At 48.0% G+C, this 15,357-nt stretch overlaps 1 protein-coding gene across 3 annotated transcripts in view; it reads left to right on the forward strand.

The window, feature by feature from the left end:
• DNMBP (dynamin binding protein) overlaps positions 1-15,357 on the forward strand; it is a 244,984-nt gene that overhangs the window by 204,958 nt on the left and 24,669 nt on the right. For all 3 annotated transcript variants that reach the window (XM_063962255.1, XM_063962254.1, XM_063962256.1), the window contains one exon: positions 5,551-5,750. In XM_063962255.1, coding sequence (XP_063818325.1) covers positions 5,551-5,750 — 200 coding nt within the window. The remainder of the gene's footprint in view (positions 1-5,550; positions 5,751-15,357) is intronic.

Below are 15,357 nucleotides of genomic sequence, written 5' to 3' on the forward strand. Positions count from 1 at the left end.
TGGTCAAGTGGTGATTTACCTGGTCCGGTGGATGCAGCGATGCCTCCTGGGTCCAGCTGTCAGGTGATGGTGACTTCTGGTGGATCCAGCGGTGAGTATATCTCTATCTCCTAACCCTCCCACTAATGCCTAAACCATTAGGACTACATTCCATTTCCCTGGCGTCCTCCTTTTTGCCTGAAATGTAAAGTTTAATTACAGTAGAATGGAGACAGCTAAGATTAAGAAAAAACCATTACTGTCCTCCCGTGTCTGTAGGAGCGTCTCACTCTCCTTCTTACTGTGGGGGGGTACAGTTGTGCCTGAAAGAAGCTGTAGTTACAATCTAGGAGCACGTTCCTGATAATCCTGCAAGAAACCCACTCAGCCGTGGCACTACCACATGTTCTATTTACAGCAGCCTGAGACATACATAGCCACCACAAATAAACTAACGACAGGCACATTTTGAATTTGAAGTTCTGCTGTTGAGCGTCCAGGTTGACCCCAAAAGGTCGACATGAGAAAAAAGTCAACACAAGCAAAAGGTCAAAGTGAAGTTTTTTTTCGGTTTTTGGTTGTCAATTTTTAACTTTTAGAACGTGGACCCCCAATTAGTGTACCGCGTCCCCTCTCCTGGTTCGCTTCGCTCGGGTTCTCAATCGTAGTCCACATGGGATGGTAAAGTATGAAAAAATAAAATGAGAAACTCATGTTGACCATATGCTGCGTTGTCATGTCGACCTTTAGATCATGTCAGCGAATAGTGGTCGACCTATTAACTGTTGATCTTTTTAATGTCGACCTAAAGACCTTCTTTACACTGCTTGATACATCAACCCAAAAGTGTAACTTTTACTTAATTTTTGGGCTTCCTTATAATTTAGCCAGGGTTTCGGTATGAATGGTCGACAGTGTTAAGGTCGACCACTATTGGTCGACATTGACAAGGTCGACACATGAACTGTCGACGCATGAAAAGGTCGACGTGGCTTTTTTAACTGTTTTTGGTGTCATTTTTTTCGTAACATGACCAGGAACCCCAATTAGTGTACCGCGTCACCTTGCATGGCGGGCGAGCGAGCAGTTACTATTCCCAATCGTAGTCCACGTGGATGGTAAAGTATGAAAAAGTTAAAAAGCTATAAAAAAAAAGCCATGTCGACCTTTCACGTGTTGACCATTTTCATGTGTCGACCATTTGTCCATGTCGATCATGTCGGTGTCGACCAATAGTGGTCGACATAATGAGTGTCGACCATCTGAACGGATAGACAACATCCCCTGTTCCTGCTAAACTGTACATTTTGGAGATGAAAAAGTAAAAAAGCCTAATGAAAGAACCACTCTCTCTGCATGGACAATCTGCTGTTCAGAGCAACCCTGCAAAATATTTCTTTCTGTTTTAACACAGACACTTCCATTGCACAGGGGGGCAGATGTATTAAGCCTGGAGAAGTGATAAAGCAGTGACAAGTGCAAGGTGATAACACACCAGCCAATCAGCTCCTAACTGTCAGTTTACATATTGGAGCTGATTGGCTGGTGCATTATCACCTTGCACTTATCACTACTTTATCACTTCTCCAGTCTTAAAACATATCTGCCCCAGGGAGTTGTTGTAGTACTTGACATAAGAACCTGCATGTAATATTAAAAGCTGCATGTTTGTTTGTTTTTTTGTTTTTCTCGTATTGTGATGTAATTCGTGCAGATGATTCAGTCTGAGATAAATCTTAATCCGATTAGGAACTATGACAAGGTCTCTGACATGTGTAACTTTTGCAATTGTTATCAGTGAGAAAGGTGGACGCGACACTGCTGGGGAAATATTTGTTTGTTAGTGTTGCTAGGAAATCATTGTCATTGCGACATTTATCAGTGTCAAAGGTTGTCACACAGCGCCCAACCCGTTCCGTCACATCAGACTGCTACCAACCCCGATATGTCTCGCAATCTGTGCGCTATTAGACTAATAAATACACCCTGTTCATAGATAATGTATCAATTTATTTATTTTATAGCAAAATCATGATTCATCATACAGTCTGAACTTTATATATTTAGGTATTTAATTTTGTGTACAGTTGGAGCCATACACGCCAATGGGAGTCTGTAGTGCCTTAATTACTAAAAATAATAATTGTTTATTAATATTATTATTACTACACTAATATTTATTTATATGACGCAATCATACTCTACAACACTTTATACTTTAACCAAACACTAACATTGGAACCAAGAACATCCAAGACAAGGGAATACTCTTGTTTTAGCGCTATACTGGTCTTACAGTGGCTAAAGAATCTTTCCCTTTCCATTAACTGGAGTGTAAGCTCACATGCCAGACTATTGGGGGTCATTCCGAGTTGATCGCTAGCTGCATTTGTTCGCAGCGCAGCGATCAGGCTAAAAAAACGGCAGTTCTGCGCATGCGGCGCAATGCACACGCGCGACGTACCGGCACAACGAACAATGTAGTTTTGCACAGGGTCTAGCGATGCATTTCAGTCGCACTGTTTGCCGCAGAGTGATTGACATGAAGTGGGCGTTTCTGGGTGGCACCTGACTGTTTTCAGGGAGTGTGCGGAAAAACGCAGGCGTGGCTGGGTGAACACTGGGCGCGTTTGTGACGTCAAATCCGGAACTGAATAGTCTGGAGTGATCGCAAGCGCTGAGTAGGTATTGAGCTACTGTGAAACTACACAAACATTTTTTGTAGCCGCTCTGCGATACAACCGTTCGCACTTCTGCTAAGCTAAAATACACTCCCAGTGGGCGGCGGCATAGCATTTGCACGGCTGCTAAAAACTGCTAGCGAGCGATCAACTCGGAATGACCACCATTGTTCTATGTTTTCTGCCTGTGCAGCGATCAGCAAACTGATGGCTAATTCCTCTGGTGCAGTTTATGCGCTCCTTTGTGATGTCAGCCGCCAGCGTTTGTGCGAATTCCCCCTGGTTTTTGCGTTAATCACATGGATTTGCAACCCAACATGGCGGTAAAGGGATTCCCAGGCGCACTGTAACCGAAAGTAACCGAAACTTCTAACTATGTAAAAGACCACAGGTAATAGACAGCTCTGATGTTCACTCATGCCCGCATGGAAATATGATCATATGGAAGCAGTTGGGGGTTTGGTTCGTTGGGTCAACAGTAACTAGATCAACAGTCATTAGGTCGACCACTATTGGTCGACAGTGACTAGGTCGACACATGAAATAGGTTGACACGGTCATTAAAAAATTAGTATCGTTTACGTTGTAAAGTGATCATGGAAGGTTACTATTCCCAATCGTAGTCCACGTGGATCGTAGAGTATGAAAAAGTAAAAAAAAAAAAAATTGGAAAAACTCATGTCTACCTTTTCTTATGTCGACCTTTGCCATGTTGACCTAATGACCACGTCGACCAATAGTGGTCAACCCAATGAGCGTCGACCTAAAGACCGGATACCGTGCGATTGTTAGGAGTATAATGAAGCTCCATATATATTCTGTTTTGTAGCATATTGTGTATTGTGATATTGGGGGTAATTCAGACCTGATCGCAGCAGCAAATTTGTTAGCAGTTGGGCAAAACCATGTACACTGCAGGGGGGGCAGATGTAACATGTGCAGAGAGAGTTAAGGGCCCCATACTCTTACGCAACATGTCCATCTGACATGTCGCAGGCGATCACCCTAGCAGCCTCCCGGGGGGCAGGAATGCCCAAGATACATCGTATGAGGTCCTTTTGCATACGATGTATCCTGGGCGATCCCAGCCATGCCTGCGGGGTCGGACATGATTGAATGTGCAGCACATTCATTCTGGAGGATCCGATCCGATGCTCACGGGAACGCGCATCGGATCGGAAACACCTCCAAAATGCCCGATATAGGGGGTCATTCCGAGTTGTTCGCTCGTTATATTTTTCTCGCAACGGAGCGATTAGTCGCTAATGCGCATGCGCAATGTCCGCAGTGCGACTGCGCCAAGTAAATTTGCTATGCAGTTAGGTATTTTACTCACGGCATTACGAGGTTTTTTCTTCGTTCTGGTGATCGTAATGTGATTGACAGGAAGTGGGTGTTTCTGGGCGGAAACAGGCCGTTTTATGGGTGTGTGCGAAAAAACGCTACCGTTTCTGGGAAAAACGCGGGAGTGGCTGGAGTAACGGAGGAGTGTCTGGTCGAACGCTGGGAGTGTTTGTGACGTCAAACCAGGAACGAAACTGACTGAACTGATCGCAGTTGCCGAGTAAGTGTGGAGCTACTCAGAAACTGCTAAGAGGTGTCTATTCGCAATTTTGCTAATCTTTCGTTCGCAATTTTGATAAGCTAAGATTCACTCCCAGTAGGCGGCGGCTTAGCATGTGCAAAGCTGCTAAAAGCAGCTTGCGAGCGAACAACTCGGAATGAGGGCCATAATCCGATATATCGGGCCGAATGCCCGAAATCGGATGAAATCGGACATTATCGTCCTAGTGTATGGGGCCCTTTAGAGTTGAGTGGGTTATTTTGTTTCTGTGCAGGGTAAATACTGGCTGCTTTATCTTCACACTGCAATTTAGATTTCAGATTGAACACACCCCACCCAAATTAAACTCTCTCTGCACATGTTACATCTGTCCCCCACCTGCAGTGCACATGGTTTTGCCCAACTGCTAACAAATTTGCTGCTGCGATCAACTCTGAATTACCCCCATTGTGTATTGTGCATTTACACCCAATTATTAAGAACTGCAGATTATAAGTGTAATAAATAATGTTATATTCCCCTTATTACCATGTAACATATTTATAGATAGATCAGAGCTAGCCGGTTAGACGTTTGAGCCCATATTGTCTTCATTCTCTTCGCGATGCCGCCGGTGAGTCCATTAGAATTGTTACTGGCTCTGCTGCTATTGGGTGGGATCAACCATTGGGGGGCACAGGACGAGGTAGTCAGTTAGCTGATAGAACGATGACCGTGTAATGTCGACCGAAGAATGCCGACATGGTAGTAATGTAATTTAAAGCATTTTCACTGTGACATTATAGCTTTAAACACGATGGTAAAGCATCATGTATGCAGTTAATATGGTGACCCGTTGGCTGCTGCTTTGTAGCCTACGCCCAAGCACCAAGCAGTAGGATATACTGACCACCGATTACAGCATCTGTGTTTTATTATATCAAGTGTTATGCATCAAGAAACGAGTAGATTAGTAAGGAAGGCAGGTGGTGTTGGAGGAGATTAGACAGTAATTCTCTGCACGTTATTAAGAGATTATATATAGAACCTCTTCTAGTCATTGATTTCATTCAGCAAATTGTATTGTTCTCTATTCTTTAATTAACCTTGGTTTTAAAAATTCTGGCAAATGAGTGAAAAGCGGAGCAGACCAGTCCTCACATTATACACAAGGGAGTAAGAACGATTTCATCCCAATTTAGTATAGAGATAAAAGTGGCTGAGACTTATTACAATAACACAGAGACGCGGAAAGGATTATACGTACGATGAAATGATTAGAGTGCAATGTTGCGTTTGTGCTGCCTATTAGCAGAGTGTTTACAGAATGATGCCCTCTCTCTGCAGACATGACGCTGCTGTCCTCACAGCCCGAGGCCCTGGAAGAGAGTCCATCTGCCGCCTCGGGCGCCACCGAGAATTCCGAGCTAAGGATGCTGGAGAAGAGGTCAAAGGTCATCGAGGAACTGTTACAGACGGAGAGGGACTACCTGAGGAATCTGGAGACCCTCGTGGAGCACATCATGGTCCCCCTGCAGGCAACTCAAGTAAGATGCTCTATTTTATTTTCATTTATTGATTTATTTTAACCTCTATTTCTCTGACGTCCTAAGTGGATGCTGGGACTCCGTAAGGACCATGGGGATTAGCGGCTCCGCAGGAGACTGGGCACAACTAAAGAAAGCTTTAGGACTACCTGGTGTGCACTGGCTCCTCCCACTAAGACCCTCCTCCAGACCTCAGTTAGATTCTTGTGCCCGGCTGAGCTGGATGCACACTAGGGGCTCTCCTGAGCTCCTAGAAAGAAAGTATATTTAGGTTTTTTATTTTACAGTGAGATCTGCTGGCAACAGACTCACTGCAGCGAGGGACTAAGGGGAGAAGAAGCGAACCTACCTAACAGATGGTAGTTTGGGCTTCTTAGGCTACTGGACACCATTAGCTCCAGAGGGATCGATCGCAGGACCCGACCTTGGTGTTCGTTCCCGGAGCCGCGCCGCCGTCCCCCTTACAGAGCCAGAAGCATGAAGAGTCCGGAAAATCGGCGGCAGAAGACTTCGGTCTTCACCAAGGTAGCGCACAGCACTGCAGCTGTGCGCCATTGCTCCTCATGTACACCTCACACTCCGGTCACTGATGGGTGCAGGGCGCTGGGGGGGGGCGCCCTGAGGGCAATATATGACACCTTGGCTGGCAAATCTACATCATATATAGTCCTAGAGGCTATATAGATGTAAAATTACCCCTGCCAGTATTCCAGAAAAAGCGGGAGAAAGTCCGCCGAAAAAGGGGCGGGGCTTCTCCCTCAGCACACTGGCGCCATTTTTTCTTCACAGTGCAGCTGGAAAACAGCTCCCCGGGCTCTCCCCTGTAGTTTTCAGGCTCAAAGGGTTAAAAAGAGAGGGGGGGCACTAAATTTAGGCGCAATATATGTATACAAGCAGCTATTTGGGGAAAAATCACTCAGTTATAGTGTTAATCCCTGCATTATATAGCGCTCTGGTGTGTGCTGGCATACTCTCTCTCGGTCTCCCCAAAGGACTTTGTGGGGTCCTGTCCTCAGTCAGAGCATTCCCTGTGTGTGTGCGGTGTGTCGGTACGGCTGTGTCGACATGTTGGATGAGGAAGGTTACGTGGAGGCGGAGCAGAGGCCGATAAATGGGATGTCGCCCCCTGTGGGGCCGACACCAGAGTGGATGGATAGGTGGAAGGTATTAACCGACAGTGTCAACTCCTTACATAAAAGGCTGGATGACGTAACAGCTGTGGGACAGCCGGCTTCTCAGCCCGCGCCTGCCCAGGCGTCTCAAAGGCCATCAGGGGCTCAAAAAACGCCCGTTACCTCAGATGGCAGACAGATGTTGACACGGAGTCTGACTCCAGTGTCGACGAGGTTGAGACATATACACAATCCACTAAGAACATCCGTTACATGATCTCGGCAATGAAAAATGTGTTACGCATTTTCTGACATGAACCCAAGTACCACATAAAAGGGGTTTTATTTTTGGGGAGAAAAAGCAGCCAGTGTTTTGTTCCCCCATCAGATGAATGAAGGAAGTGTGTAAAGAAGCGTGGGTTCCCCCGATAAGAAACTGGTAATTTCTAAAAAGTTACTGATGGCGTACCCTTTCCCGCCAGAGGATAGGTCACGTTGGGAGATATCCCTTAGGGTGGATAAGGCGCTCACACGTTTGTCAAAAAAGGTGGCACTGCCGTCTTAGGATACGGCCACCTTGAAAGAACCTGCTGATAAAAAGCAGGAGGCTATCCTGAAGTCTGTATATACACACTCAGGTTATATACTGAGACCTGCAATTGCCTCAGCATAAATAGTGCTGCTGCAGCGTGGTCTGATACCCTGTCAGATAATATTAATACTCTAAGACAGGGATAATATTTTGCTAACATAGAGCATATTAAAGACGTCGTCTTATATATAAAGGATGCACAGAGGGATATTTGCCGGCTGGCATCCAGAATTAATGCAATGTCCATTCTGCCAGGAGGGTATTAGAAACCCGGCAGTGGACAGGTGATGCTGCCTGTAAAAGGCACATGGAGATTCTGCCTTATAAGGGTGAGGAATTGTTTGGGGATGGTCTCTGGGACCTCGTATCCACAGCAACAGCTGGGAAGAAAATTTTTTACCTCAGATTTCCTCACAGCCTAAGAAAGCACCGTATTTTCAGGTACAGTCCTTTCGGCTTCAGAAAAGCAAGCGGGTCAAAGGCGCTTCCTTTCTGCACAGAGACAAGGGAAGAAGGAAAAAGCTGCACCAGCAGCCAGTTCCCAGGATCAAAAATCTTCCCCCGCTTCCTCTGAGTCCACAGCATGACGCTGGGGCTCCACAGGTGGAGACAGGTGCGGTAGGGGCGCGTCTCGGGAACTTCAGGGACCAGTGGGCTTGCCCACAGGTGGATCCCTAGGTTCTGCAAATAGTATCACAGGGATACAGGCTGGAGTTCGAGGCGACTCCCCCTCGCCGTTACCTCACATCAGCCTTGCCTGCTGCCCTCGGAGAAAGGTAGTACTGGCGGCAATTCACAAGCTGTACTTCCAGCAGGTGAAATCAAGGTACCCCTCCTTCAACAAGGCCGGGGTTACTATTCCAAAATGTTGTGGTACCGAAACCAGACGGTTCGGTGAGACCCATTCTAAAATTGAAAACCTTGAACACTTATATACGAAGGTTCAAGTTCAAAATGGAATCGCTCAGGGCGATTATTGCAAGCCTGGAGAATTTCATGGTATCACTGGACATCAAGGATGATTACCTGCATGTCCCTATTTACCCTCTTCACCAGGAGTACCTCAATATTGTGGTACAGGATTGTCATTACCAATTCCAGACGTTGCCGTTGCTCTGTCCCCGGCACCGAGGTATTTACCAAGGTAATGGCCGAAATAATTATCCCGTACTTGGACGATCTCCTTATAAAGGCGAGGTCCAGGGAGCAGTTGTTCGTCGGAGTAGCACTATCTCGGGAAGTGCTACAACAGCACGGCTGGATTCTGAATATTCCAAAGTCGCAGCTGGTTCCTACGACGCGTCTACTGTTCCTGGGTATGGTTCTGGACACAGAACAGGATAAAAAGGGTTTCTCCCGGAGGAGAAGTCCAAGGAGTTGTTGTCTCTAGACAGAGACCTCCTAATACGTATACAGGTGTCGGTGCATCAATGCACGCGAGCCCTGGGAAAGATGGTAGCTTCTTACGAAGAAATTCCATTCGCCAGGTCCCATGCAAAGATTTTCCAGTGGGATCTGTTGGACAAGTGGTCCGGGTCGCATCTTCAGATGCATCGGCGGTTAACCCTGTCTCCAAGGGTCAGGGAGTCGCTGTTGTGGTGGCTGCAGAGTGCTCATCTTCTAGGGGGCCGCAGATTCGGCATACAGGACTGGGTCCTGGTGACCACGGATGCCAGCCTTCGAGGCTGGGGGGCAGTCACACAGGGAAGGAACTTCCAAGGCTATGGAAAAGTCAGGAGACTTCCCTACACATAAATATTCTGGAACTGAGGGCCATTTACAATGCCCTAAGTCAGGCTAGACCCTGCTTCAACACCGGCCGGTGCTGATCCAGTCAGACAACATCACGGCGGTCGCTCATGTAAACCGACAGGGCGGCACAAGAAGCAGGATGGCGATGGCAGAAGCCACAAGGATTCTCCGATGGGCGGAAAATCATGTGTAAGCACTGTCAGCAGTGTTCATTCCCGGAGTGGACAACTGAGAAGCAGACTTTCTCAGAAGACACAATCTCCACCTGGGAGAGTGGGGACTTCATCCAGAAGTCTTCCAAATGATTGTACACCGTTGGGAAAGGCCACAGGTGGACATGATGGCGTCCCGCCTCAACTAAAAGTTACAAAGTTATTGCGCCAGGTCAAGGACCCTCAGGCGATAGCTGTGGACGCTCTGGTAACACCGTGGGTGTACCAGTCGGTGTATGTGTTCCCTTCTCTGCCTCTCTTACCCTGGGTAATGAGAATAATAAGAAGGAGAGGAGTAAGAACTATACTCATTGTTCCGGGTTGGCCAAGAAGAGCTTGGTAACCAGAACTCCAAGAAATGATCTCAGAGGACCCATGGCCTCTGCCGCTCAGACAGAACCTGCTGCAGCAGGGGGCCTGTCTGTTCCAAGACGTACCGCGGCTGCGTTGACGGCATGGCGGTTGAACGCCGGGTCCTGAAGGAAAAGGGAATTCCGGAGGAAGTTATCCCTACGCTATTTACAGCTAGGAAAGAAGTGAACGCAAACCATTATCACCGCATATGGCGGAAATATGTTGCGTACTGTGAGGCCAGGAAGGCCCCAAAGGAGAAATTTCAGCTAGGTCGATTTCTGCACTTCCTACAGTCAGAGGTGACTATGGGCCTAAAATTGGGTTCCATTAAGGTCCAGATTTCAGCTCTATCGATTTTCTTCCAAAAATTGAACTGGCTTCACTGCCTGAAGTTCAGACTTTTGTTAAGGGAGTGCTGCATAGTCAGCCCCCGTTTGTGCCTCCAGTGGCACCGTGGGATCTCAACGTGGTGTTGGATTTCCTGAAGTCGCATTGGGTTGAGCCACTTAAATCCGTGGAGCTATAATACCTCACGTGGAAAGTGGTCATTCTGTGGGCCTTGGCGTCGGCCAGGCGTGTATCAGAATTGGCGGCTTTGTCATACAAAAGCCCTTATCTGTATTTTATATGGATAAGGCGGAATTGAGGACTCGTTCCCAATTCCTTCCTAAGGTGGTATCAGTTTTTCATGTGAACCAACCTATTGTGGTGCCTGCGGCTACTTGGGACTTGGAGGATTCCAAGTTACTGGATGTAGTCAGGGCCCTGAAAAGTATATGTTTCCAGGACAGCTGGAGTCAGGAAAACTGACTCGCTATTTCTCCTGTATGCACCCAGCAAGCTGGGTGCTCCTGCTTCTAAGCAGACGATTGCTCGCTGGATCTGTAGCACGATTCAACTTGCACATTCTGCGGCTGGACTGCCGCACCCTAAATCTGTAAAAGGCCATTCCACGAGGAAAGTGGGCTCTTCTTGGGCGGCTGCCCAAGGGGTCTCGGCTTTACAACTTTGCCGAGCTGTTACTTGGTCGGGTTAAAACATTTTTGTAGGAGTCTACAAGTTTGATACCCTGGCTGAGGAGGACCTAGAGTTTGCTCATTCGGTGCTGCAGAGTCATCCGCACTCTCCCGCCCGTTTGGGAGCTTTGGTATAATCCCCATGGTCCTTATGGAGTCCCAGCATCCACTTAGGACGTCAGAGAAAATAAGATTTTACTCACCGGTAAATCTATTTCTCGTAGTCCGTAGTGGATGCTGGGCGCCCATCCCAAGTGCGGATTGTCTGCAATACTTGTTTATAGTTATTGCCTAACTAAAGGGTTATTGTTGAGCCATCTGTTGAGAGGCTCAGTTATATTTCATACTGTTAACTGGGTATAGTATCACGAGTTATACGGTGTGATTGGTGTGGCTGGTATGAGTCTTACCCGGGATTCAAAATCCTTCCTTATTGTGTCAGCTCTTCCGGGCACAGTATCCTAACTGAGGTCTGGAGGAGGGTCTTAGTGGGAGGAGCCAGTGCACACCAGGTAGTCCTAAAGCTTTCTTTAGTTGTGCCCAGTCTCCTGCGGAGCCGCTAATCCCCATGGTCCTTACGGAGTCCCAGCATCCACTACGGACTACGAGAACTAGATTTACCGGTGAGTAAAATCTTATTTTCTCTTACGTCCTAGAGGATGCTGGGGACTCCGTAAGGACCATGGGGTACAGACGGGCTCCGCAGGAGACATGGGCACCTATAAAGAACTTTTAGTATGGGTGTGCACTGGCTCCTTCCTCTATGCCCCTCCTCCAGACCTCAGTTAGATCTTGTGCCCAGAGAAGAATGGGTGCACTGCAGAGAGCTCTCCTGAGTTTTCTGTGGAAAAATAATTTTGTTAGGTTTTTTTATTTTCAGGGAGCACTGCTGGCAACAGGCTCCATGCATCGAGGGACTGAGGGGAGAGAAGCAGACCTACTTAAATGATAGGCTGTGCTACTTAGGCTACTGGACACCATTAGCATCAGAGGGAGTCGGAACACAGGTCTCACCCTGGAGTTCGTCCCAGAGCCGCGCCGCCGTCCTCCTTGCAGAGCCGGAAGATAGAAGCCGGGTGAGTATGAGAAGAAAAGAAGACTTCAAGGCGGCAGAAGACTTCAGATCTTCATGAGGTAAGCGCGCAGCGGTAACGCTGCGCGCCATTGCTCCCACACAACAGGCACAGATGGGTGCAGGGCGCAGGGGGGGCGCCCTGGGCAGTAATAAACCTCGTTTTTGACACAAAACTATATATTAGGCTGCGGAGGAAGCAAATAGATGATCCCCCGCCATTTTTGTAAAAATTGAAGCTGGAGGGGGCGGAGCTTGATCCCTCAGCACTAACCAGCGCCATTTTCTCCACAGAGGCTGCAGAGAACGCTGGCTCCCCGGACTCTCCCCTGCTGAACGCTTCAGAGGGCTGGAAAAGAGGAGGGGGGCACATTAAAGCGCAGTGAGTGGGAATATTGGCAATATATATATATAAAAGCGCTGTCTGGATTTTCCAGTGTCAGTTTGGCGCTGGGTATGTGCTGGCAGACTCTCTCTCTCTGTCTCTCCAAAGGGCCTGGTTGGGGAATTGTCCCCTTATAGTTATATCCCTGTGTGTGTGGGGTGTCGGTACGTGCGTGTGGGCATGTCTGAAGCGGAAGGCTTATCCAAGGAGGAGGTGGAGCAGATGAGTGGTGTGTCCCCATTGGTAGTGCCGACTCAGGAATGGATGGACATGTGGCATATGTTGAATGCAGTGTGGCATCTTTACATAAGAGGCTAGATAAAGCTGAATCCAGGGAGGCATCAGGGGGTCAATCCTCGGATAGGACCGACTCACAGGGCCCGTCGGGGTCTCAAAAGCGTCCCTTGTCACAAATTGTGGACTCTGATTCCAGTGTCGACTATGATGAATCTAGATTGCACCCTAGGGTGAAAAAAAGTATTCAATGTATGATTATTGCAATAAGAGATGTGTTGCATATCACTGATGAACCCTCTGTTCCCGACACGAGGGTACACATGTTTAAAGGAAAGAAACAGATAATAAACTTTCCCCCATCTCATGAACTTAACGAGTTATTTGAAAAAGCTTGGAAGACTCCAGATAAGAGACTACAGATTCCCAAAAGAATTAATATGGCATACCCTTTCCCTACACAGGACAGGGTGCGTTGGGAATCCTCTCCCACTGTGGACAAGGCTTTAACACGCCTGTCCAAGAAGGTGGCGCTGCCGTCTCCAGACACAGCGGCCCTCAAGGATCCTGCAGACCGCAGGCAGGAGACTACACTAAAGTCTATTTATACACATACTGGTGCTTTGCTCAGACCGGCAATTGCGTCGGCATGGGTATGTAGCGCAGTTGCAGCTTGGACAGATACCCTGTCGGCTGACCTGGATACCCTAGATAGGGATACGATTTTGTTAACTCTAGCCCATATTAAAGACGCAGTCTTGTATATGAGAGACGCTCAAATGAACATTGGGTTGCTGGGTTCCAGAGCCAATGCCATGGCTATTTCAGCGAGACGATCCTTATGGACCCGCCAATGGACGGGTGATGCGGATTCGAAAAAGCATATGGAGTTTTTACCCTATAAGGGTAACGTGTTGTTTGGGGATGGGCTCGCGGACCTGGTGTCCACAGCTTCCGCAGGTAAATCTACCTTTTTACCTTTTGTTCCCCAACAGCAAAAGAAAACTCCACAATATCAGATGCAGTCCTTTCGGTCGCAAAAGTCCAGAAGAGGTCGGGGATCCTCCTTCCTTGCCAGAGGTAAGGGTAGAGGAAAGAGAACACCTGCTTCGGCTGGTTCCCAGGAACAGAAGTCCTCCCCGGCTTCTACAAAATCCACCGCATGACGCTGGGGCTCCCCTAAGGGAGTCCGCACCAGTGGGGGCACGCCTTCGACTCTTCAGCCAGGTCTAAGTTCGGTCAGACGTGGATCCTTGGGCGTTGGAAATAGTTTACCAAGGCTACAAGCTGGAATTCGAAGAGGTGCCCCCACGCCGATTTTTCAAGTCGGCCTTACCAGCTTCTACCCCAGAGCGGGAAGTAGTGTTAGCTGCAATTCAAACGCTGTGTCAACAGCAAGTGATTATCAGGGTTCCCCTGAGCCAACAGGGAAAAGGGTACTATTCAACCCTCTGTGTGGTCCCGAAGCCGGATGGTTCGGTCAGGCCCATTTTAAATCTAAAATCCCTAAACCTGTACTTGAAAAGATTCAAATTCAAGATGGAATCGCTCCGAGCGGTAATAGCCAGCCTGGAGGTGGGTGGGGGGGGGATTTTATGGCGTCACTGGACATAAAGGATGCATGATGCTTACCTTCATGTCATTACCAGTTTCAGACGTTGCCGTTTGGGCTTTCCACGGCCCCGAGGATTTTCACCAAGATAATGGCGGAAATGATGGTGATCCTGCGCAAGCAAGGAGTCGCAATTATCCCATACTTGGACGATCTCCTGATAGAGGCGAGATCAAAAGATCAATTACTGAAGAACGTGTCATTCTCTCTGAGAGTGCTCCAGCAACACGGTTTGATTCTCAATCTACCAAAGTCACAGTTGGTATCAACAACTCGACTAGTGTTCCTAGATATGATACTGGACACGGAACGAAAGAAGGTTTTTATCCCGTTGGAAAAAGCCTAGGACCTCCAGAACATGGTCAGAGACCTGCTAAAGCCAAAAAGAGTGTCAGTTCATCAATGCACTCGAGTTCTGGGAAGAATAGTGGCAGCCTACGAGGCCATTCCCTTCGGCAGGTTCCATGTGAGGACGTTTCAATGGGACCTCCTGGACAAATGGTCCGGGTCCCATCTACAAATACATAAAAAAATAACACTGTCCCCCAGGGCCAGGGTGTCTCTTCTATGGTGGCTGCAAAGTGCTCACCTTCTAGAGGGTCGCAGATTCGGCATTCAGGACTGGGTTCTGGTAACCACGGACGCGAGCCTCCGAGGATGGGGAGCAGTCACCCAAGGAAGAAATTTTCAAGGACTATGGTCAAGCCAGGAGTCCTACCTGCACATCAACGTGTTGGAATTAAGGGCCATATACAACGGCCTTCGACAAGCGGAGAGTCTTCTTCGCAACCTACCGGTGCTGATTCAATCAGACAATGTCACAGCAGTGGCTCATGTGAACCGCCAAGGCGGGACGAGGAGCAGAGTCGCGATGGCAGAAGCCACCAGGATTTTTCGCTGGGCGGAAAATCACGTAAGCGCTCTGTCAGCTGTCTTCATTCCGGGAGTGGACAACTGGAAAGCAGACTTCCTCAGCAGATACGATCTCCATCCAGGAGAGTGGGGACTTCATCAAGAAGTCTTTGCAGAGATAACGGGTCTTTGGGCAGTTCCTCAAATAGACATGATGGCGTCACGCCTCAACAAGAAGCTTTGGAGGTATTGTGCCAGGTCCAGGGACCCTCAGGCAATAGCAGTAGACGCTCTGGTAACGCCATGGGTGTTCCAGTTGGTCTATGTGTTTCCTCCTCTTCCTCTCATCACAAAAGTGTTGAGGATCATAAGACAAAAAGAGTACAGACAATACTCATTGTTCCAGACTGGCCT

This window comes from Pseudophryne corroboree, chromosome 3 (assembly GCF_028390025.1).
Source record: "Pseudophryne corroboree isolate aPseCor3 chromosome 3, aPseCor3.hap2, whole genome shotgun sequence".
NCBI classification, from domain to species: Eukaryota; Metazoa; Chordata; class Amphibia; order Anura; family Myobatrachidae; genus Pseudophryne; species Pseudophryne corroboree.